The sequence below is a fragment of the Hemitrygon akajei genome, chromosome 4 (genome assembly GCF_048418815.1).
Source record: "Hemitrygon akajei chromosome 4, sHemAka1.3, whole genome shotgun sequence".
Taxonomy (NCBI): domain Eukaryota; kingdom Metazoa; phylum Chordata; class Chondrichthyes; order Myliobatiformes; family Dasyatidae; genus Hemitrygon; species Hemitrygon akajei.
This window is the reverse complement of record NC_133127.1, coordinates 71,497,947-71,522,911: the sequence shown is the minus strand read 5'-3', so window position 1 is coordinate 71,522,911 and position 24,965 is coordinate 71,497,947. Positions and strand designations below refer to the sequence as shown.

The 24,965-nt window shown below is 40.5% G+C and overlaps 1 protein-coding gene across 1 annotated transcript in view; it reads right to left on the bottom strand.

Annotated features, from left to right (window-relative positions):
* ankrd50 (ankyrin repeat domain 50) overlaps positions 1-24,965 on the bottom strand; it is a 108,671-nt gene that overhangs the window by 20,320 nt on the left and 63,386 nt on the right. Inside the window, exon 3 of the mRNA XM_073042816.1 lies at positions 501-4,063. Coding sequence (XP_072898917.1) covers positions 504-4,063 — 3,560 coding nt within the window. The 3' untranslated portion in view covers positions 501-503. The remainder of the gene's footprint in view (positions 1-500; positions 4,064-24,965) is intronic.

Below are 24,965 nucleotides of genomic sequence, written 5' to 3'. Positions count from 1 at the left end.
TAACAAGTATAAAGAATTATATAAAAAATTAAAAGATACCTCTAAAAGATATCCATCATTTTCTACCTTTATTTCCAGAGCATTAGCCAAAAAATCTACCCCCATTGAAGAAGCTACAAATTTTCATCTTTTTCTTATGCTTCAAATCAAAATGGCTTTCTCATAGCTTTCAACTGCAGTAGCATCAAATCTACAGACACACACATTATGATATTGCTTCCAATTGAAGTTTTCAAGATTTTTAGCAGAATAGCCAAGAGTAGAGAGAAACTACATTTGTACAGTTGAGTCACAGATCAGTCATGATCTAACTGAATTATGGACACCAATGTCTTAGAAAGACTACTCCCATTTCAATGCAGCTTCCTAAGTTCCATTGCTGAGACTGACTTATGTATAAATAAAATGATGAACCTGTTATAGGAAATTTCGGTCTACAACTTATCACAATGTCAATAATTGAATGCGTTAGAGAAACAAATAAATACGCTTAAGGGTACCTGCTATAATGGTGTCTCTTTCTTGTAATTAAAGCTTGAATCTGTCCCTTCAATCTGTAATTTTAGAGCCTGCTTCAGGCTCAGTTCAGTCTCTGCTAATGGATAACCTTCCAAACACTCATTATGTCCTCTTTCCTGTGCACTTCTTGGAACAGCAACTCTGCTCAGGAAAACAGGATTCCCTTGCAAATAATTTGGATTTGTCATGATTCCATTTCGTTTCTTCTGCTCTCCATGCTGTTGAATTAAGAACTGTTGCTGAGTCCTTGTATGTTCCTGTGGACTTTGTGGAATTAAGATTTTACACTGTGATTCATGTGATGTCTGTTTTAGTGACACTACACTATTCTGCACCATTTTATTTATGGCTGTTCGCTTGTCAAGTTGTGTCATTTCATATTCTAAAACCTTGGGCTGAGGGGAGCTGTTTTGTTTATTTTGTGCTGCTCTTTTCCCAGATGAAGCAATTTTGGAACCTTCACTGGACACGTGTCCAGTTTTGCTGCTCTTACCAGATTTCACATTGGGCTTCATTTGACACCATTCATTTTCACTGGTTGGGGAACTAGCATGCTGTCCTATGGAACGTGTAGTAGATGACGGAGATACAATAGATTGCCTGCTTCGACTGCGTGGCAAAGAATGCTGCTGTATCTGTTCTGTGAAGGACATACCATGGAAACTGTCCATAGGTACAGTCTGGGCTGTTGCTGTGGATGATGTTGTGCGGAGAGAGGAATTTTTGGAACTCTTTAGTGAATTATTGGACAGAGAGGACTTCTGCCGATCGACTGTTGAATCTGGAGATTCAGAGGGTGAACTGAAAGGATGTTGAGGGCCATTAGAAAAACCCCGCACAGCAGTCTGTAGATCTCCTCCACCAGTGCTGCCTGAGCTATTTGACTTAATTGTCAAAGATTGCATTTTCACGGTGACAGATTGAGGGGCTGCCTGTTCCATTGTATGAACTGGAGATGGGCTGCATCCATTTAAACTAGAAGCTCCATACTTTTCTAATAACTTTATAATTTGTGTGTGGCCACCTTTTGCAGCAACTCTCATTGCAGTGCGTCCAAACTGGTCAGCATGGTTTGGATCAGCACCATGTTCTAACAATATCTGGACAACATCCACATGTCCTTCTTGGGCTGCAATACAAAGAGCAGTGGCACCCTGGTTGCATGTATGATCTACTGATGCTCCATGGTCAATCAGCAACTGGACAATTTTCATGTGCCCTTGCCATGCCGAAGATTGCAAAGCTGACCTCTTCTCATTATCTGCCGAATTAACATCAGCATGATAGTTTATTAAAAGTTGAGCCATTTCCAAGTGTCCCTGCCAGCAGGAAACATGCAGAGCAGTTCTTCCCTCTGCATCTGTGCTTTCTACATTTGCTCCATTTTCTAGCAAATACTCAGCCATTGCTAGCTGATTTTCAAGTGCTAGGATGTACAGAGTTGGGCGGCTGTCAGCGTCCTTGCAGTTAACATCAGCCCCATGGCTCAAGAGAAGTTCAACTATATCTCTATGGCCTTCTAATGATGCAACACGTAACGCATTCCTCCCATCATAGCCTCTCTGATCTACATTTGATTTGTTTTCAAGCATAACCTGTACACAGTCATAATGGCCTTCCTGACCAGCCAGTATTAAAGGGATTCGACCATCATTGTCCACCTCATTAGTTCTAGCACCTTGTTCAATAAGTGCTTCACATACTACTCGGTGACCCTCAAATGCTGACATATGCAATGGAGTCCAACCAGCATCATCTCTATGATTCTCATCAAGTCCTCTGTCCAGCAGAGTACGCACCACTTCCACATTTCCTTGTGCTGAGGCTATACTCAATACTGTTCTTCCTTCACTATCGATGGTATCCACTGCTGCACCCCAAAACAACAAGGTGTTTACAACAGAGGCATGGCCCATGGATGCAGCAGCTAGAAGAGGAGTACGACCGTTGTTATCAGTGTGATCCACATCTGCCCCTCCTTCAAGAAGCAAATCGACAACATCCACATGACCTTCATAGGCTGCTACTAACAGTGGAGTCATACCATCCTTGTCACAGTGGTCAACTTCTGCTCCTCGATCAATTAGCAAACTAACCACTGATGCATGACCTTTGCTTGCTGGGACACACAATGCAGCAACTGACAGAGCTGTTCTTCCATCTACATCTTCATGATTTATCACAGCACCATGATCAACCAGGTGTTCAACTATTTCTCTATGTCCCATGTATGCTGCTGCAATAAGTGCCGTCCTTCCTTCATTATCTGCTTTGTTAACCTCAGCTCCATGTTGAAGCAGATTTAGAACAATGTCTTCATGTCCGCCCCATGCTGCTGCCCTAAGAGCAGTCCGACTATCTGCATCGGCACAATCCACTTTAGCTCCAGCATAAAGAAGTGCAGAAACCACCTCAGTGTGTCCTCCCCAAGCTGCTGACCTGAGTGCTGTCCATCCATCTTGGTCAGTATGATTTATGTTAGCACCATGCCCAATGAGGCAATTAACAACCTTGGTGTGACCCTGCCTTGCAGCAAGTGTAAGTGCTGTCTGTCCATGATTATCTTCAACTTCCAGATCAGCTTCCCTTGATATCAGTAGATTAACTACATCTAAGTTGCCACTATAGGCTGCACTACCCAACAATGTTCTTCCATTAGAGTCAATCTGGTTAACAGAGGCCCCATTATCCAGTAGAGTTCGAATGGAGTCCTCCCTCTCCAATGCCTGCCGAACAATACATGATGTGCGGTCATCATCACTGTTCACATGAGCTCCTGCCTTCACTAAAAGCTGCAGTATTTCCTGTTCTTTAGGAATCACTGTCGACAAAGCTCCTTTCACAGGCGTACTGTTCCAAATCATCCACAATGCCAAATGATGTGTTTCCAGCTGTAAGTTAGAATTAAGCAGGTGCAGAGCCAATTCTTGTACCTCCATCGGGGAGAGTTCTTTTGCACGACATGTGTAACTCATGGCTAACATCCTGTGGCCCTCTGCAGCATTACACAAGTATTTCTGGGTGCAGTGCTTCACATCAAGTAACCATTCGGCAAAACTGTAATGAAACAGAATCTTAGTGCTTCCCAAGCCATCAACAAGAACCTTTGATAATATATCTAATTTCCGCTGAAATTCTTCTATTGTCATGGTCATATTTTTTGTCCAGACTGCATGATACAATTCCGAAGTCGTCAAAGGCCTACAGGCAGCCAAAATTACGTTTAGAATAGGCTGCACTTTTGCAAATTGTTTTCGCACAAAAAGCCTCTGACAAAGCCAGAGATAGAGTCCATTCAAAGTTCCTGGAATATCTCTAATTTCTCGCAGCATAATAAAACTTTCCACCACTCCATCAAGGACACGTTCGAGATAAAGGAAACAGCCACTGCTTTTAATATGAAGTTGGTTCAACATTTCAGCTGTTTCTTTTGTCAGATGCTGCCTGAGTGCTTCCTCCTGGTCCAGCCTATGTAGAATATACTGCTGTACATCTTTCACTATGTAGGCTTTACGTAGATCATCCAAGCTAATTTTTCGGAAACCTGCATGGAAAATAAGAAATACAATTAGATATTATTACTAAGGTAGGAGTTTATCAAACTTATGTCTGCTAACCCTTCTGCACAGTTTATGCACCTTATAAATTCAGCCCAGATTGCGTGACACTTAGCCTTATACATCATCCCAACAACTTGTTCATCTGCAAACTCCCTCTTCTGTTCAAAGTTTTTGAACAACAATTCCTTTGGAAAATGATTCTGCATTTCCAAACTACAACAAAAATGATCAGACCATCTTCTGATATACATACAGTAGTTAGTCAAAATCTGCTTTAACCTGTTTTTGAGTGTAATCAGATAATTATTCCTTTACCTTATCTTTAACAGTCCTTCCTCTGAAACCTTACATGTTTTTCTTTCTTTATGTACAAACTATGCCCCAGATAAATATCACTTAAAAATGTAACGTCAGATATCATATCAGATTATATCATTTTATCAGTTCACCATCAGCTTTCCAGACCCCTTCTCTGTTGTACTATTGTCAAAATACTTGTCCACAATCTATTCCTGAATAAACCAAAATTTCATCTGAATAAATATTCAGATGCCATAGAAATGTGTTTCCACATTACTCTAGAACAGAGAAGAAACCATGATATTAATTAGCAAATTCCAAAAAGACTCAATCTCAGTGAAAACTGCCATCAAACAAGGCTGCACCATGGCTCCTGATATTTTTCATACCACAATGGTATTTCATACCATAATGTTGAAGTTCATTTCCACTAAATGTCCTGTGGGAATAGAGCTAATTTCAGAATGAATAGGAAATTATTCAACCAATAGTGACCACATACCAGAACCAATAACCCAAACCACAGTAACCAAGCTGCAGCATGCAAATAACACTTGCATTTATGAATGGATGAACACATACAAGTGTCTTTCTCAGACCAACTTCCCTAGGATTGAGGCCCTTGCTACAGTCAGTCAGTTACTTGAGGGCAACTCACATCATTCACACAGTTGAGAAAATTCAAGAATGCACTCAAAGCCTCCAAGAAAAAGCGCAGCAACATAACTGGTACTTGATGGTCAAATGGAGTTTTTGGGGTAGAAAGCACAGATTCCTGCATTGTACAACTTTCTGGCTCTGTAATCGCTGTCGAAGAAGAATGAATGCCAGTGAGCTAGACAATGAAGAGTAGGCAAGTAGTTTTGAGAGATCCCTGGAGACATCTTGCTTTTGAATCTTTTCTTATATACCGCTACAGTACCCTTCCCAAAATGGGACAGCCACCACAGTTTCCACAGGAAAGACTGTCCGTATTATGAATCTCTCTCTCTACCCAAAACCTGAAATTTTTACCAGTACACTTGCAGTGTTGATTAAGTTCACTTTCCTTCAGCTGCCCTGCAGGAAATGTGAAATTACTCATTCTATAAGTGAAAGGAGAAATACAAAGTAAGAAGAGGGAAGAGAGGGAGAAGGATCATTCATATAGCATAGAGAGTATATTATCTGCACTCCTGTAAGCAGAACCATTGGTGATCTATTAACTTTAACATTTTAGTCCAATCTATTTAATTAACCAGCAAGAAAATTACTTCCAATATCAAATTAAACACCTGTAGAGCTAATAATGAGGCTATTAACATTTACTGAAGTGTGAACTATCACTTAAAATACTATAAACATTAATCAGAACAGGGAGACAAGGAATGAGATATGGAAAAATATTTTAAGCCAAATATTTAAATTAAAAAGATAAATTTAATACAAGTGATACCTCACAATTACTGAAAATTTCTTCATAAAGTATATTATTCTTTGCTGGTCTATATACAAGCTGGTCAAAGCTGCTTTTCTTACCACAAAATTTGATTTGTTCAGTTAAAAAATAATCAAATTGTGCAGTGGATTAGCATTTTTTAACCTCAAATTTGATTAAGTACACTTTTAACTGATGGGGTGGAGCCCTCTACATGAATTTAGCTTAATCCAATCAGTTGATACAGAACAAAACAAAATGAACCATATATTACAACTCTCATTCAGAAGGAGAATTGAATTGCCACATTCTTCTACAGAAGGTGGTCTTTAGAATCAAGGCCAAGTCATTTATTTCAAAAACTTCCTTGGAAATACTGCATTTCAGTATGCTAGTAAAGAGAGTCAAGATAGATCCCATATCCCTACTGTATCTGATCTATATAGTGCCACAAGAGCAACTGGCATATTTGATCATGTCCTATATAAGACAGAAAACTTTTTAAGTAATTCAGTCTAACATTTTTCCTGTGAACATTCACCTAGCATAGAGCTATTATTACCTTAACACAGTCCTTGAAACCATATGCCACAACTTTTTGGTAAGCATTATTTCTTCTGTGTGTCACTCCTTCCAAGAGACAGCCTGATACTCAATAATGAGACCATGAAAATAAATATGAAAGTCAATTAACTAACATGGGGATCTTACCTGGCTCACAAACATGTCATAGGCTAGTAATATAGGACCAAATTACCAAATCACTGAATATAATTCACTGAATTATAGGAAAGATGTCAACAAAATACAGAGAGTACAGAGGAGATTTACTAGAATGTTACCTGGGTTTCAGCACCAACAAGTTAGGTCTTTATTCTTTGGAGCGTAGAAGGTTGAAGGGGGACTTGATAGAGGTATTTAAAATTATGAGGGGGATAGATGGAGTTGACGCGGATAGGCTCTTTCCATTGAGAGTAGGGGAGATTCAAACAGGAGGACATGAGTTGTGAGTTAGGGGGCAAAGTATTAAGCATTAAGAAGAAGGACGCCTCACGTCTTAATAAGCTGGTAAGGAGGGCGGGCTCTGTCGTGGGCAAAGTACTGGAGAGTTTAACATCGGTAGCTGAGCGAAGGGCGCTGAGTAGGCTACGGTCAATTATGGAAAACCCTGAACATCCTCTACATAGCACCATCCAGAGACAGAGAAGCAGTTTCAGTGACAGGTTACTGTCGATGCAATGCTCCTCAGACAGGATGAAGAGGTCAATACTCCCCAATGCCATTAGGCTTTACAATTCAACTGCCAGGATTTTTTTTTAAAGCTATTATTAATGCTTTTTTGAGTTAGTGATTTAGATGCATATCATATTATTACTGAGTTAAGTATTGTATGTAATGAGTTTTTGCTACAACAAGTGTATGGGACATTGGAAAAAATGTTGAATTTCCCCATGGGGATGAATAAAGTATCTATCTATCTATCTATCTATCTATCTATCTAAGTTTAGGGGTAGGTAACACAAGGGAGAACTTCTTTACTCAGAGAGTGGCAGCTGTGTGGAACGAACTTCCAGTAGAAGTGGTAGAGGCAGGTTCGATATTGTCATTTAAAATAAAATTGGATAGGTATATGAACAGGAAAGGAATGGAGGGTTATGGGCTGAGTGCAGGTCGGTGGGACTTGGTGGGAGTAAGCGTTCCGCATGGACTAGAAGGGCCGAGATCGCCTTTTTCCGTGCTGTAATTGTTATATGATAATATTCTTGAAAATTCAATTGTCAGAAACAAAAAAATACAAAATACAAACAATTAGAATGTAAAATACCAATATATACTATTATCCCTTAACCAAGTCCTTTGAAATGAATAGACAATTCCTGTACAATGTCTAACTTGGTGCAAGTTCAGAAGCCAGATTCTCTCATCATACATGCTTGACAACTAAAAGGTTGCATTCTAATGCTTAAATAAATGAAAACACCAGGTTGAAATGTATTTGGAAAAATGTCAAAGTGGCCAGCAAGTTTAGAACTTCCATGATCACGGGGGGATGCTGGCAGTGCTGTGTAAATAGTATGTACATTGCAGACATTTATTGCACTGTTATACTGTTATTTGGGTTAGTTGAATTTATTGTCATAGGTGCAATGAAACTCACCTGCCACAGCATCATATAAGCAGCAATCACGTGAGAAACAAATTAAGCATAAATTATACAGAATTGTTACAAGAAATCACAATTAGAACAAAAACAGCGACATCCATTTTAGTACAAAACGATCAAAGTGGTCATAGTGTTGATAAACTGTAATGGTGATTAGGGTTTTGCTGGTTAGTTCAAGAACCAAAGGTTTGAAGGGAAATAGCTGTGCTTGAACACAGTGATGTCAGACTTCAGGCTTCTGTATCTCATGTCCAATGACAGCTGCGAAAAGATGACATAGTGCTGATGGTGGGGATATTTGTTGATAGATATTGCCTTTTTGAGGCAGTGCCTCCTGTAGACACTACTGATAGTGGGAGGAATGTACCCTGATGCATTGGGTAGAGTCCAACCCCCCCCCCCCCCCCTGCAGCTTCTTGTATTCTGGCACATTTGAGAAGCGGTACCAGACTATGAAGCAACCAGACAGAATACTTGCAACAGTACACCTATAGAAGTTTGTTATTTTCCCCGTGACAAGTTGAATGTCCTTAATATTCTAAGATAGTAAAGTCGCAGGTATGATTTCATCATGATTGCATTTGTCCTCCAAAAGTTTAACATCTCACGTTTACCCAAATTAAACTACATCTGCTATTTCTCCACCCATATTTGTAACTGATCTGCATCCTGAATCCTGTGCATTATGTGAAAATGGGAAATATAGACTAGTACAAATCCAGTGCTTCAGAAAGGACAGAAGTATGCCATGAAATTAATTGGTTAGAAAAGGAATAGGGAAAATAGAATCCAATCAGATTCCTCAGAGATACTAGTTGCAAAAGGAAAATCTGCAGATATACAGCCAGAATATGATCTTGTTTCTCCTCCAAATCTCAAAAAACTCTACTGATAAATTTGAGACATGGGCTTAAGGTAAACATGAATAGTTGCGCGAGTACTAGGCTATGGCAACTTAAAACCTGTACCCAAATAAACATCTGCCTGTCAGATAATGGGAAGAACACTAGTCAGAAGATGCAACTAAGTTATCTAATCTTTATTCGATACCTGCAACTGAAAGTTACTACCGTGGATCTCACAACTTTAGAAATTTTGAGTGCAAGTGCCCAGTGGCACAGTTAGATCAATGTTTAAAGTGCAAAGTAAATTTATTATCAAAGTAACACATAAAAAATGCTGGAGGAACTCAGAAGGTCAGGCACCATCTGTGGAAAAGAGTAGAGTCGATGTTTCGAGCCAAGGCACTTCAGCAAGACTTGAGAAAAAAACATGAGGAGTAGAGTTAAAAGGTGGGGGGGGGGGGGGGGGGGGAGGGGGAGGGGAGGGAGAAACACAAGGTGATAGGTGAAACCAGGAAGGGGAGTGGTGAGGTTAAGAGCTAGGAAGTTGATTGGTGAAAGAGATACAGGGCTGGAGAAGGGGGAATCTAATGGATGACAGAAGTCCATGGAAGAAAGAAAAGGGTGGAGGAGCACCAGAGGCGAAGGGCAGGTAAGGAGATAAGAGCAGAGAGCTAGACCCAACGTAGACTGGGAAACCATTTCGCTGAGTACCTATGCTCCACCTGCCAGAAAAAACGGGATCTCGCAGTGGCCATTCATTTTAATTCCACTTCCCATTCCCATTCAGATACATCAGTTCATGGCCTCTACTGTCACGATGAGGCCAGACTCAAGTTGGAGGAGCAACACCTTATATTCTATCTGGGCAACCTGATGGCATGAACATCGATTTCTCAAACTTCCGGTAATGTCCACCCCCCCCACCTCACCAGTCCCCATCTTCTTTTCCCTCTCTCACCTTATCTCCTTGCCTGCCCATTGCTCCCTCTGGTGCTTCTCACCACTTTTCTTTCTTCCATGGCCTTCTGTTCTCTCCTATTACATTCCCCCTTCTCCAGTCCTGTATTTCTTTCATCAATCAACTTCCCAGCTCTTTACTTCACCCCTCCCAGTTTCACCTATCACCTTGTGTTTTTCCCTACACCCCCCCCCCCCCAACTTCTAACTCTACTCATCATCTTTTTTTCTCCAGTCCTGTCAGCATTAACTGTAGAAAACTTAATTTCGAAAAAGTGAGACAGGTATCATTAGTCGTTAGGTTCCAGCTTATTTATGTTTTAGTACCTACTTCCATCAGCTTCAGGTAAAATTCACACTGTGTCACAGCATTACTATCCTTACTGTCATAGATACTGTTCAAGCAAGAACAGTTAACTTAAAATAATAAAACACTAAGTGTTTTGACCAATTTCTAAATCAGTGATTATTGTCTAAAAATTGCAAAAAATTGTGTGGATAGTTTAACTACCTGTATAATTATTTAAGTCACACCTTAAGGTATTCATGATTTGTATGCTGAATATTGTTGTCTACGGCTCTGTCTCACTTCAGACCATAAGCATACAGAGAAAATGAAATCTTTCTAATTAATTCAAAAACATTTCTTTCATTAGTTGACAGTCATTTTGCTACAGGAAGAGGGAGACTTCTGCTTAACCACTTATCTCTTACAGTGTGCCTGAAGGCAAATAAGTGCTTTATTTTGATAAAGATCTATTCATTTCAGTCAAGTTCCCATGGTTTTGTGCAGCTCACAGACTACAGCATACCACAGCCACAATTTACAGTTCCATGACCCTGCAACTTTGCCTCCTACATCATAGTTTACATTTTTTATTGAAGATGTCATTTTCTATACTTAACCAGAGCTTGTGTGCCAGCTTCATTGGTTTATTAATTTGCTCTACTTCTTCATAAACAATCCTTATTCAAATGCATTTCCTTGTTTCCCTTTCAGGCCCCTGGTTATCAAAGGAATGTTTCCAGTCACACAATACCCCAGGGCAAGAGAACATCCCACAAAGGACTCCTACATCCTCTAAAACAGGAATATAATTATAAAAATACAATTGCTGTCCAAAAGATTCCACATTTTCTCTTTCATCACCCCTCTGCTTTCTTGGATTTTGAGTAAAAAAAACCTCAAACTAAAACTTACATTAGGAATACATCAGAAAGGTAAAAAAAAACATGATAATTGAAAATTTTGTGTGGGACTGACTGAGAAGTTGGACTAAACGGAGTTTACTTTTTAAAAATATAGCTTCGTGGATAGCATAACGCTATCACAGCACCAGTCACCCAAGTTCAATTCCGTCACTGTCTGTAAAGAGTTTATATGTTAAAAAAGGATCCAGTGCTTTCCCCAGTGTATATGATGCATAAACTCTCCTCAGGCCTCCAGCCAGGTCCAGGTGTTGATTTCAACCAACACTTGGATGACAAACTCCGCAATTTTCATCAGGGATGATGCCGAGGCATGTCTAGTCTATGGGGGGGGGGGGGGTTGCGGTGGTGTGTGTGTGTGTGTGTGTGTGTGTGTGTGTGTGTGTGTGTGTGTGTGTGTGTGTGTGTGTGTGTGTGTGTGTGTGTGTGTGTGTGTGTGTGTGTGTGTGTGTGTGTGTATACACACACTCACTCAACTCCAACTCCCATCATCCATCCCACCTAGTTGGTTAGTCATCTAATCAGGCTTCCACTCTCTCACCTTGCTTACAATAAAATTCCAGTTCTTACTTAGAGCGAGATCTTTCTCTTTGTTGAAGTCATTTTCCTCCAGTTTTATTTTAATGGGTTCCTTTAACAGGTGGTCCTAACAGCCATTGGCATAGCACAGTAGTTTTGTGCCATCGAAGTAGTTATGGCATTGCGAATGCAGTGCTCTGCTACTGCCGATTTCTCCGGGTAACCCAAATGGATACACCCCCTGTACTCCTTGATGTGGGTTTCAGCCATGCATTCCATTTAGCTGATATACACTGCTCTGCATTCACAGGGGATCCTGTAAATGCCAGCTGTACTGAGTCTAAAGTCATCTTTGACCTGTTCCTGGACATTCTAATTCTGGAAACCGGAATGTAGGCTCGGGTATGGCGTCTATCGGAAGCCCACTCACACAGACCCACTCAACAATAACAGTCACCATCATGCCTTCCAATGTCGAGCAGTTCTTTCTACTTTGATTAACCATGCGAAGACTATTTCGGACCTGGAGAGTATCCATGAGGAAGGAAGATGATAACGCACAACTTTCCTACAGAATGGCTACAAGGAAAAGGATATCAATCAGGTTGTAAAAGGGCCAATGAAAAAACCAGGAAGCCTAACAACAAGGAGGAACCCATCGATACCGCCTGTCTTCCCTATATTTCTACTGTTTCTGGAAGGATCAGCAGGGTCCTGAAGAAATACTGGATAAATACCATCCACAAACTTGTAAGGAAGCTCAACTCTCAGCTTATGCAGGTTAAAGATGACTTAGGATGGTGGAAATCTGCATCAAGGAGCATAGAAGGTGTAACAAATTGGGTTACCTGGAGACATTGACAGTAGGCGAACATTGCATATGCAATGACCACAGGATTGACTAACGCACAGAACTACTGTGCCACGGCAATGGCTTGAGAAGATGGCTGAGTTTGGCATTGAAGCATTAGTTAAGATGTTCTCCCCATGATTGTGCGGGTTTCACCAGGAGCTCCGGTTTCCCCTCACATTCCAAAGACATAAGGGTTCGTAGGTTAATTGGTTTCTTTGATGTAATTGGGCTGGAAGGGCTTATTACTGTGCTGTATCTCTAAATAAAATAAAACTTCTGAGATTTCTAAAGCAGTGTCCTGAAAGATTGACTATCCCTTTCCTACACAGACACTGCTTGACCCACCTAGTTCTTTCAGCAGTTTTTGCTTCTAACTCTTGACAAACTAAGATGTTTGGTGAACTGAGAGGCAAAATATAGTCTGCGAAACAAATTGCGTATGCAAAATGAAGTAAGCATCTTCTGCATGACCCATATTTATTAAATAGGATTATATTCTTCTCAACTAAATTCACTTTTAATGATGTCACACATGCTGCAGCAAGTCCATTTATGTTGGAAGCATTTTCCTATAATTTGCATTAGTAGCATTGTGGATAAATTAGGGGACTTGTAATCAAGTAAAAAAACCTGGCAATGCCAGTTCAGAGCCTACCTCAGCAATTTTGTGGAATTTAAATTCAGTTCATTAAAATAACCTGTTTATTTTAAACAAAAGAATGGTCTCAGTAATAAAGGCCATTAAACTATAGGATTATAATAAAAAAGGGGCTGGAATCTATTATCCTTACCTCATCCAGCTGATTTATGAATCCAGCGCAAACAGATTGTGCTGTGTGATGTTCTCTAAGTTCAGAAGCCCAGTAGCATTGATAGCAGAGTCCTTCTCTCACCACCTCAGGGACCTAGGTTTAATCCTGACCATAAATTCCTGCAATCTCATGGGTTTCCTCCAGGAATTTGGCTTCTTCCCACACCTTGTTTCGTAAGTTTATAATGCCCATAATGTTTTGGTGAATTGTTGATCATGAGGCAAAGAGATTAACATAGTATTAGCATGGAATTAATTGGAGGTTAGTAGATGAGGCAGACTCAACAGGCCTAAGGCCTGTTTCTGTGCTGTACCTTTTTTAGGCTCTAAAACAATCTTGCAAGTGGTTCTATAATTTCAAATGCTATGTTAAAACAGAGGATAAAACCAGATGGACCACCCAGTATCACCCCAGACACTAAAATGGACCACTGCCCAATCCAGTTTGCAAAATCTTCCTCACAAACATCTGAGCAGAATATAGAGGGAGCACTTCACAAATGTCAATTAAAAAGAGCCTAACGTAGTTGTACTCACAGAAACATCCCTTACAGACATGTTTATCCAATACAATCATCATGGGCAAGACAGACATACCATTCTGGCAGTACAATGATGTACAACAGAAATTGTCTATATCAACTCCAGATCCTATGAAGTCTGATGTCACTAGGTCAAACACAGGCCATGGAACTGACTCCTGAATACCAACTACTGAGCTATTTCAAAAGCAAAATATTGTTTCTTTACGTTGAACAATTCCTGTAAGAAACACTGAAAGTCACTGGAGTATGTAATATTTTCTGGGTGGAGGACTTCAACATTAACTCCATTCCTGACTGAGCTCACTAGGTCCTGAAAGGCATTGCTGACAAATTACCGTAGATTCCGGACTACAGAGCGCACCTGATTAAAAGCCGCTGGCTCTAATTTTAGAAATAAAATCAATTTTTTAATTGTAAAGGCCGCACCGGATTTTAGGCCGCACCGCTACTTTTAAATATACATACGTATCGGTAACACAAATTACGTTGCATATACTTTTTTACTGAACAGCACGAACAACATTCCAATATCTCCTAGCAACTGGTAAAAATATATATACTGCGAGCCTTTAACTTAAAAGCAGCGTTTTCGCTCGGGTCTAATCGGGTCTGACGCGCTTGCGTAACGCGATCGGGTCTAATCGGGTCTGACGCGCTTGCGTAACGCGATCGGGTCTAATCGGGTCTGACGCGCTCGGGTCTTGCTTTTCTTCGAGTATTTTCCATGTTGATGAGGGTGAGTACAAATGACTGATTTACAATAATTTAATTGTGAAAGTGCGCTTGATTTATCGTACAATTTCATTGGACCTCTGTGAACTACTCATCAATTTTATTGGTCTACTGTTACGAGGCAAAATGTTTACGAGGCGGCATGAAAAAAAACCATGTATTAGCCGCTTCGGATTAAAGGCCGCAGAGTTCAAAGCTGTTCAAAATGTGGGGAAAAAGTAGCGGCTTATAATCCGGAATCTACGGTAAGTTTGTAACTGAAGTGAGTAAATCAACAAATGGGGTAAACCAACTTGATCTTAATCCTGACCATAGATGCATTTGGCCATGAGTATAACACAACAACTGCACAATAATTATGGAGACAAAGACCCTCTATCTTGTGCAACAGGGTCATCATATTAAAAGGAATATGCTCAGAAATTGAATGGCAACAATGATTCATCGGTGGCAGCAGCAAAATGCATGATGGCACAGAATATCACTCTGTGACACAAGAGACTGCAGATGCTGGAACTTGAAGCAATAAAAATCTACTGAGCAACTCAGCAGGTCAATTTGCATCTGAAGGCAAAGGGATAACTGAGAGTTCAGGTTGAGACTGCATCAGGACTTTATTAAAATAGACTGGATTTATCAAAAACTATCAGATTGATAAGATTTTATTTATACTTATACAAATTCCTGCAGAACTTGTCATATATTTCGCCAATCTGTTTGAGTACAGCTAATAATGTGGAAAACTACCCAAATAAGTAAAGTATACACGTATGTCATGTCCAAAAAAAGAAAAAATGTAATTCCACTAATTTTTACTATCCAATCTTCTCTCAATCATCAGTAAAGTGATAATAGGCATCATTCATCTGTGCACAGACACCCTTTGCCACCATTTCAGATTTTGGCTGAGAACATCATCATGGAGCCTAGAAAATAAATGCTATTAATAGGAGTATAATCCAGTGTAAGGAGTTATAATGGTTATGGTTGGTGGAAGTCCCACAGTCCACAGCTTGAGGCCTAGTCGTCACTACAACCGAGGCCATGCTTCTGCCTCTCGTGACCAAACAAGGGAGACAGGCCTGCGGCATCTTACATTAGCAATGTCTAACAGGGTCTTGCGATCACAAAAGAAACATCCAAGACAGTCACTCACAGTTACACTGCACACTGCTTTCGCGCACCAGGCTGAGTACTGATGAAGAGCTTCATCCAAAAACACTGACTGTTTATTCCTTTCCATTGATGCAGGCTGATGCGCCGAGTTCCTATAGCATTTTTTATGTTACTGTTATTAAATATAGTTTGCTCACTGAGATACTACAAGGAGAGAGAAGCAAGAGCACAGGAGCTTGCAGAGCAGGCCAGCAGCATACTTCGATGGAGCATCCCAGCCTTTGCAACAATTCCGGATGTTGACTGATCCAGAAACAAGCTTAGGCCAATGTGAAGGATAAAAAGATAAACACTAAATTAAATCAAGATCAGAATGACAATGGCTTGAAAGGAATTGCCACTAATAACAGATGAGAGTCTCTTGGGAATCAATTAAAGTGGCCAAATTCTGGATGTCTTGATTCGTATTCTTAATCCAGGAAAAGTGATGTCCGCTGCACTTCTCCCCTCTTTTCAAGTAACACACTCTCCCACCTTCCCTCTTTTAGTTTAGCTCCTTTTCTTTAATTAATTTGCCCGGTTACAAGTGGTACTCAAACACTGTGAACATTTGTCACACCCTTGCCTTTGAGTAAATTATAATGCAAATCCTGATCTTCTCTACCTGAATGGTTTGCTTCACCTGCGAATTGGGGGGGGGGGGGTGAAAGGAAAGAAACATGATTTATAATCTCAGTCATTTCTTCCATAATGAATTCTTTCCTCTAAACTCAAAACTCTCTAACTCCTTTTTAGAATTACCTAAAGGAGCAGGCTACAGGCTGAACTGATGCTCACTGATAATGAACATTGAATTATCTAACTTTAGAAAAACTGCTCCCACTCTGTCCCTTTTCTCTCTCTTCTCCCTGTTCTAGCTAGATCTTGTTAAACACACCCCCAACCCCATCACCATGTTTCCTTCCCCTCCTCTGCCTGCCATCACCCACAGACGGGTTCCTTTTGGTTTTCCTCCAACACTCTTCCCATCTATCCTCCATCTTGCATTCCTATCAGATTTCGCTTTCAACCCTCTCTCACCTCCATCATCACCTCTAAACTTCTTTCACTATTTCCACTCTCCCCTCCTCCATCTGCCTATTACCTTGTCCTCATCTGGATCCATCTATCACTGGCCAGCTCTTGCTCTAACTCCTTCCCTTCATCTTTTTATACTGGCTATCTCCAGTCCAGGTGAAAGGACTTGGCCTAAAGCATTTTTCACCTCAGATACTACGTCCAGCATTTTCTTTTAATGATAATGCATATGTTCCATGTTAACAGATGTTAAACTGAAACTGGTCTAGGAAGCTGTTCCTTTTCACTGAAGAAAATAAATTTCATACAAATGCACTTTCCCTCCCTGACTTTTCTTGCATTCCGTTAAACTCAGCACTATAACAAAGAAATAGATAGAACAACCATCTTTAACCTTTTGATGCTTTTGTGTACTAATGTCTATATGCAGTTAACAAATTTGCATTAATTCAATTTTTTGACCAACAGCCCTGATTTCAAATTTAATTTTTGTTTGGGCAAGGATAAAAAAAAATAATCTATGTTCAACATGGTGGGCTTTTAGATTGCATGTAAATATCAATTATAATCAATTTTTAAATCCAGTGAGAGCCTAAATGGAAACAAGAGAAAATCTGTAGATGCTGGAAATCCCAGCAACACACATAAAATGCTGGAGGAACTCAGCAGGCCAGGTGGCATCTATGGAAAAGAGTACATTCAAAACCTCAGTCCTGCCAAAGCATTTTGGCACAAAATATCGACTGTACTCTTTTTGAGGCAGTGCAGAGGAGGTTCACCAGGTTGATTCCAGATTCCTATCAGATTTCACCTTCAACCTTTGCCCCACACAAAGCCATGCAGGCTCTCCTTGGCTATGGTTTTCCAAATGCTCATAAATCTTATCCCTATGAATTCTGTCCAGTAACTTTTCTATGGCCAATGTGAGACTTGCCGGTCTATAGATTCCAAGATTATCCCTGGTTCCCTTCTTGAGTAATGGATCAAAATTAGCTATTTGCCACTTCTCTGGGACCTCACCTGTGGCTAGAGAGGATAAAGATATTGGTGAGAGTCCCAGCAATCTATTCTCTTGCCTCTCCCAATATCCTGGGGCATATCCCATCAGACTGTGGGGACTTATGCTGTTTAGGAGACACAACACTACCTCCTCCTTTTACCTTGAAGTGCCCTAGCATAACAACACCTTCAACTCTGATCTCACTATCCTCCAGGTCATTCCCTTTGGTAAATACTGATGTAGAGTACTCATTAAGGACCTCACCCACATCCTTCACATCTAAGCAAATGTAACCCCACTTTATCCTTGAGTGGTCCCACCCTTTCCTCTTGCTTCTGATGTACTGTATGTAATGGGATTCTTTTTAATCCTATTTGCCAAAGAATTTTCATTGTCCCTCCTGGCTTTTCTAATTCTTTTCTTGAGTTTGTCTTTCTGGCTTCTTTATAATTCTCAAGGGCTCTGTCTGATTTATAGCTTCCTAAGCTTTACATAGTTTTAATTTTTCTTCTTGACTACATTCATCGCCTCTGTCAACATCAAATATTGCCATCCTTGTCCTTCCTTCTTACTGGAACATACAGTACTGTACAAAAGTCTAATGCACATATTTATAGCTAGGCTGTGTAAGACTTCTGCACAGTACTATATGTGTTAACATGGAGCAGAGAGCGAGTTTATAAATCTGACATGAGCAAAGCATGTAGGAAATTACGAGTGTGGAGCGCCATGGGAACAAACGGCAGAGAAGTAATGCCGATGTGTTGGTTGGGGGGTGCGGACACACCCAGCCCTCAGACACTAGGCGAGGTCATTGTATTCCAAACAGTTGGTTTATTAATCATGACAAAATGTCTCTGATTCTTCCATCTTCCTTCCCCTTTTCTTAACCATGATTCCCCCTCTCCCTGGCCTCTTCCCACTCCAGTTCACAATTGAGACCCACTACCAGAATCACATATGTTGTTTTTTTTCGTGTGGGAGGAATACATTACATAAAATTTATATGTGTATATATAAAACTTTTGCACAGTACTATACTTGTCCTGTACTTCATGCAGTTGGTCTTTAAACACCCTCCACATGTTAGATAATTTAATACCCTCCTGCAATGTCCATGCTTCTCCTTATCTACAGTTATGTTAAAACTTAAGGAGCTGTGGTCACTTTTCCTAACTGTTTACCCACTGAAGGGTCAGTCATCTGGCCTGGCTCATTACCCAACATCAGTCCAGTCCAGATCCTCCTCTATCTACATATTGATTTAAGAAACTCTACAGTGTGCACCAAATAAATTCTGACCATCTAAACCTCTTGCATTCAGAAGCTCCCAGTTTACATTGGAAGCTGAAGTCCCCCATGACAACTTTCCTTAATCTACCAGCATATCTGTTCCTTTGTGTCCCGGTGGCTATTGGGGGTTCTGTGGTACAATACCATCAGAGGAATTGTACCCTTCCTATTTTTGAATTCTATCCATATAGACTCAGTGAAAAAGCCCTTCATTATGCCCCATCTTGTGAACAGTTCTGATGTTGTCTCTGATAAGCAGTGCAACTCCCCCACGTCTTTTACCTCCCTCTCTATCTTTTCTAAAGCATCAAAACCCTGGGACATTAGGCAGCCATTCCTGTACCTTTCTCAACCAAGTCCGTGTAATGGCCACAAGAGAGAGAATTCAAATTCAGGTAGTAGTGCCATTTGTCAAGGAAACTTTTGCTGTTATCCTGTTTAACTTGTATATTAATATTGAAAATATTTCGCAGAAGCAACTTTTTTTTAAACGTAGTAGCTTAAACTGATTTAGAAGCTGGATTCATAAAACAGGTATAATTAGGGGCCTGTTGATAAAACGTGTGTAAATGTATGTTACATTAGCAGATGAGTCTTTAAAAACATTATGATTGAAACTATCTAATTCTCACTTGACAAGAACAATAAGAGAAAATGACAGGATATAGAAGATTGCTCATTACTTTATTGTTGCTTGAGGTCGAATTCACCATTATGACCTCCAATGTAACATCTCAAAAAGGTCATTATATCAGAATTTTCACAATGGTAGGGACATACTCATTTTCTCCATTAGAAAATACTATATCAACAATATTTGAACTGTAGAATATTTTCTTCACTTAGAAAGGAGTTGTTTGGGGCATAAAGCAAATTGAAGACAATAGAAAGCAGACTAAATAGTAATGTTGCAGTAAATAGTAATACCCGATAATGGTAAGATTGTCAAATAATCACAATAAACACAAAGACAAATTAACGCACTAATAAAGGAGAAAAGATGGTGTAGATTTTCCGGTCAAAGTGAATGTCCTTGCTCAACTATGACTCATGCCCATTTGTGTGGAATCTTACAGTGAGAACTTCTTTTCCTGAGCCCCTCCAGAAGCCTCACCAACAAGGCGCTGGGAGTGTTACCACCATTATCTGTAGTACTGCACATTAGACAGATTGAACTAGAACAAACCTTGACAATTAAACTTCTAGAAAATTGAGAACTGGTTGGGCACACCAAGCTTAGATGGCTGTCAAATTGCTGTTAACCCTCCAAATAGTCTATTATTTAGGGTATATAAAAAAAATTAAATGAAACCCATCAAGAATTTTTTTTTTAGTCAGTACTGAAAACACAAATATTTAACCAATTCAAACAGTGTATATTGTAATTAGATTATTATTTAATCAAGAGATTAAAACTTCTTTAAATTGCTGAAAGGCCAGAGTGATTATATTAAACATATGGTCATTTTATTCCACCTCTGTTTCTGACACTTCATCACCTAGCCCTATCCATGATTAAGTGTCACCCTTAATGCTAAGAGCTTATCATGTGTAATAATACGTGGTACCTTATTTTCTGCCTTTTGGAAATATACTTGCTCTCCTTATCAACTCCTTCTAAAAGAACTTCTACAAATTTATTAATCACTATTTCTATTTTGTTGAATCAATTTTATTCTACCCAGATCTGTTTTAGTGCTGTGCTATCACTTTCTTAATAATAGATTCCAGGTATCATTCAATTAAGCCAATCAAAGAGCACATTTAAATCTAACATGAGGAAATCTGCAGATGCTAGAAATTCAAACAACACACACAAAATGCTGGTGGAACACAACAGGCCAGGCAGCATCCATAAGTAGAAACACTATCGACATTTTGGGCCGAGACCCTTCGTCAGGACTAACTGAAAGGAAAGATAGTAAGAGATTTGAAAGCAGGAGGGAGAGGGGGAAATGCAAAATGATAGGAGAAGACAGGAGGGGGAGGGGTGAAGCTAAGAGCCAGAAAGGGTCTACCCGGATCAATTTACATGTTTTTCTAAACCTTAAGTCATGAAGCTAACAAGTAATATTTTTTTAAATAAGCTGTGAAGCAAAACATTATGCATATTTAACACAAAAGAAAATTATAAATTAACACTTGCTTTAATTAACAATTCACTAGTCTTGAATAGATTTGAATCCATTTAGGCTCTCTCACATAAAATGCTGGAAGAACTCAGCATGCCAAGCAGCATCTATGGAACATAAGAACATAAGAAATAGGAGCAGGAGTAGGCCATCCAGCCCATCGAGCCTTCCCCACTATTCAATAAGATCATGGGTGATCTGTCCATAAACTCAACTCCATCTACCTGCCTTTTCCCCGTAACCCTTAATTCTCCGACTATGTTCGGCACGGACTAGAATGGCCGAGATGGCCTGTTTCCGTGCTGTAATTGTTATATGGTTATATCTGGAAGGTTCAACTGCTGGTGGGTCAGTATCCTGTCAAAAACTACACCACGAAGACAAAAGAACACTGCAAGCAACTCCACTAAAGGGTTATTGAAAAGCACAAGTTAGGAGATGGAAACAAGAACATTTCCAAGTCACTGAATATTCCTTGGAGTATAATTCGGTCAATTATCCAGAAATGGAAAGAATATGGCACAGCTATAAATCTGCCTATAGCAGGCTGTCTTCAAAAACTGAACAACTGTGCAAGAAGGGGACTAGTGAGGGAGGCCACCAAGAGACCTATGACAACTCTGGCGGAGTTACAAGCTTCAGTGACTGAGACATGAGAGACTACGCATGCAACAACTGTTGCCTGGGTGTTTCACCAGTCACAGCTTTATGGGAGAGTGGCAAAGAGAAAGCCACTGTTGAAAAAACCCTCACATGACATCTTGACTAGAGTTTGCCCAAAGAATGTGGGAGACTCTAAAGTCAGCTGGAAGAAGGCTCTATGTCTGACAAAAACAAAATTGTGCTCTTTGGCCATCAGACTAAAGATGGTACATCACAGAAAACACACCCTACCGCGAAGTATAGTGGTGACTGCATCATGCTGTGTGGATGCTTTACTGCAACATGCCCTGGAAGGCCTGTGATGATAGAGGGTGAAATGAATGCGGAAATCCTAAAGAAAAAAAACCTGATGCAGCCTGCAAGAGAACTGCAACATGGAAGGAGATTTGCTTTCCAGCAAGACAATGGCCCCAAGCATAATGTCAAAACTACACAGGAAATGGCTTCAAAACAACAAAGTTAATGGTCTGGAGTGGCCAAGTCAGAGTCCAGACCTCAATCTACTTGAGAATTTCTGGCTGGACCTGTGTGGATGAGTATTTTCCTACAAAGACTTACTGCACATTCCCAAACCAAAGGCCATGGATGAGCCAGGATGTATGTCGTCTGCTGGAGGCTAGTTCTGTGGCATTCAAGTCTGGCAACCCAGGCCTGTACCTGAAAACCAGGTATGATTTGCGGAGGGCTATTTCAAGGGCGAAGGGACAATTTCGAACGAGGTTGCAGGCAGCATCAGATGCACGGCAACTCTGGCAGGGACTGCAAGACATTACTTCCTACAAAGTGAAACACAACAGTATGAATGGCAACGATGCTTCACTACCAGATGAACTCAATGCCTTCTATGCACACTTTGAAAGGGAGAACACAACTACAGCTGTGAAGATCCCTGTGATCTCTGTCTCACAGGCTGATGTTAGATTGTCTTTAAAGAGAGTGAACCCTCGCAAGGCAGAAGGCCCCGATGGAATACTTGGTAAGGCTCTCAAAACCTGTGTCAACCAACTAGTGGGAGTATTCAAGGTCATTTTTAACCTCTCACTGTTACAGGCAGAAGTTCCCACTTTCTTCAAAAAGGCAACAATTATACCAGTGCCAAAGAAGAATAACGTGGACTGCCTTAAAGACAATTGCCCGGTAGCACTCACATCGACAGTGATGAAATGCTTTGAGTTTGGTTATCAGTAGGTTTAACTCCTGCCTCAGCAAGGATCTGGATCCATTGTCATTTTCCTATCGTCACAATAGGTCAATGGCAGACGCTATCTCAATGGCTCTTCACACGGCTTTAGACCACCTAGACAACACAAACACCTATGTCAGAATGCTGTTCATCGACTATAGCTCAGCATTTAATGCCATCATTCCCACAATCCTGATTGAGAAGTTGCAGAACCTGGGCCTCTGTACCTCCCTCTGTAATTGGATCCTCGAGACTTCCTAACCGGAAGACCACAGTCTGTGCAGATTGGTGATAACATATCCTCTTCACTGATGATCAACACTGGCACAGCTCAGGGATGTGTGCTTAGCCAACTGCTCTACTCTCTGTATACACATGACTTTGCGGCTAGATATAACTCAAATACTATCTATAAATTTGCTGATGATACAACCATTGTTGGTAGAATCTCAGGTGTGAAGAGAGGGTGCACAGGAGTGATATGCCAACTAGTGGAATGGTGCCGCAGCAACAACTTGGTACTCAACGTCAGTAAGACGAAAGAGCTCATTGTGGACTTCAGGAAGGGTATGAAGGAGCACATACCAATCATCATAGAGGGATCAGAAGTGGAGAGAGTGAGCAATTTCAAGTTCTTGGCTGTCAAGATCTCTGAGGATCTAACCTGGTCCCAACACATTGATGTAGTCATAAAGAAGAGAAGACAGCGGCTATACTTTATTAGGAGTTTGAAGCGATTTGGCATGTCAACAAATACACTTAAAAACTTTTATAGTTGTACCATGGAGAGCATTCTGACAGGCTGCATCACTGTCTGGTATGGAGGCACTACTGCACAGGACCGAAAGAAGCTGCAGAAGGTTGTAAATCTAGATTGGTGGTGTTATGGATAGCATAAAACTGACAAAGAATACAACGGGATAAAGATCAGTTTCAGATATGTGCAAAGAAATGGCAGATGGAGTTCAACCTGGCAAAATGTAAAGTGTTACAACTTGGTAGGTCAAATGCAACGGGCAGTACACAGTTAGGGCAAAATTCTTAATAGTGTTGATGAGCAGAATGATCTTGAGATACAAGTTCATAAGTCCCTGAAAGTGGCCACACAGGCTGATCAGGTGGTTAAAAGGCATATGGCATGCTTGCTATTATCAGTCATAGCACTGAGTTCAAAAGTCAGGAAGTTAAGTTGCATGTTTATAAAATTCTCCTCCAAGAGGACCACAACCTTGTCATAGGGGTTGGAGGCTTGGGAACCTCAATGACCCAAAGAGCTATGTTGGCTAGAGCCAGAGCCTTGTGCTTTGGCTCTGATAGGGTCATCCATGCCAAACAGGTCAAAGGGTAGAGGCCAGACTAAGGTCCAACAGTCCTCCAGGTCTGGGTGCTCAGCTCAGGGCCAACAACCCTGACGGGTCAAAATAAATTGTTACACAAACAGCAATGAAGAATTCCTCTTTATCATTGTGTGACAGTATGGGCAGAGATGGAGGAACTTCATTGCTGCCCTAAACGCCACCAGCATAACATGACGTAAGTTTATAAAACTGTAGTTAGACTGCACCTGGAGTATTGCATACAGTTCTTGTCACACCACTATATGAAGGATATCAAGGCTTTGGAGAGGGTGCACGCTGTTGCCTGGATTAGAGACCATGTGCTATAACGAGAGGTTATACAAACGTGGGTTGATTCATTTGGAGCGGCAGAGGCTTAGGAGTGATCTGACAGAGGTTTAATAGATTATGAGAGGCATATTTAGAGTAGACAATTTCTTTTTCCATGGGTTGAAATAGAGGGCATGCATATTTAAGGTAAGAGGTGATAATGTCAAAGAATATGTGAGGGGTAATTGTTATTTTAAAATAGAGTGGAGGGTGTCCGAATTGCTCTGCCTGGGGTGGTGGAAAAGGAAAATAACTTTATAGACTTTTAAGAGAAGTTTGGATAGGTACATGAATGTGAGGAAAATGGAAGGATATGGATATTGTGTAGGTAGAAGAGATTAGTTTAGTTCACTATTTGATTACTAATTTAATTGGTTCCTCACAACATTGTGGGCTTTAGGGC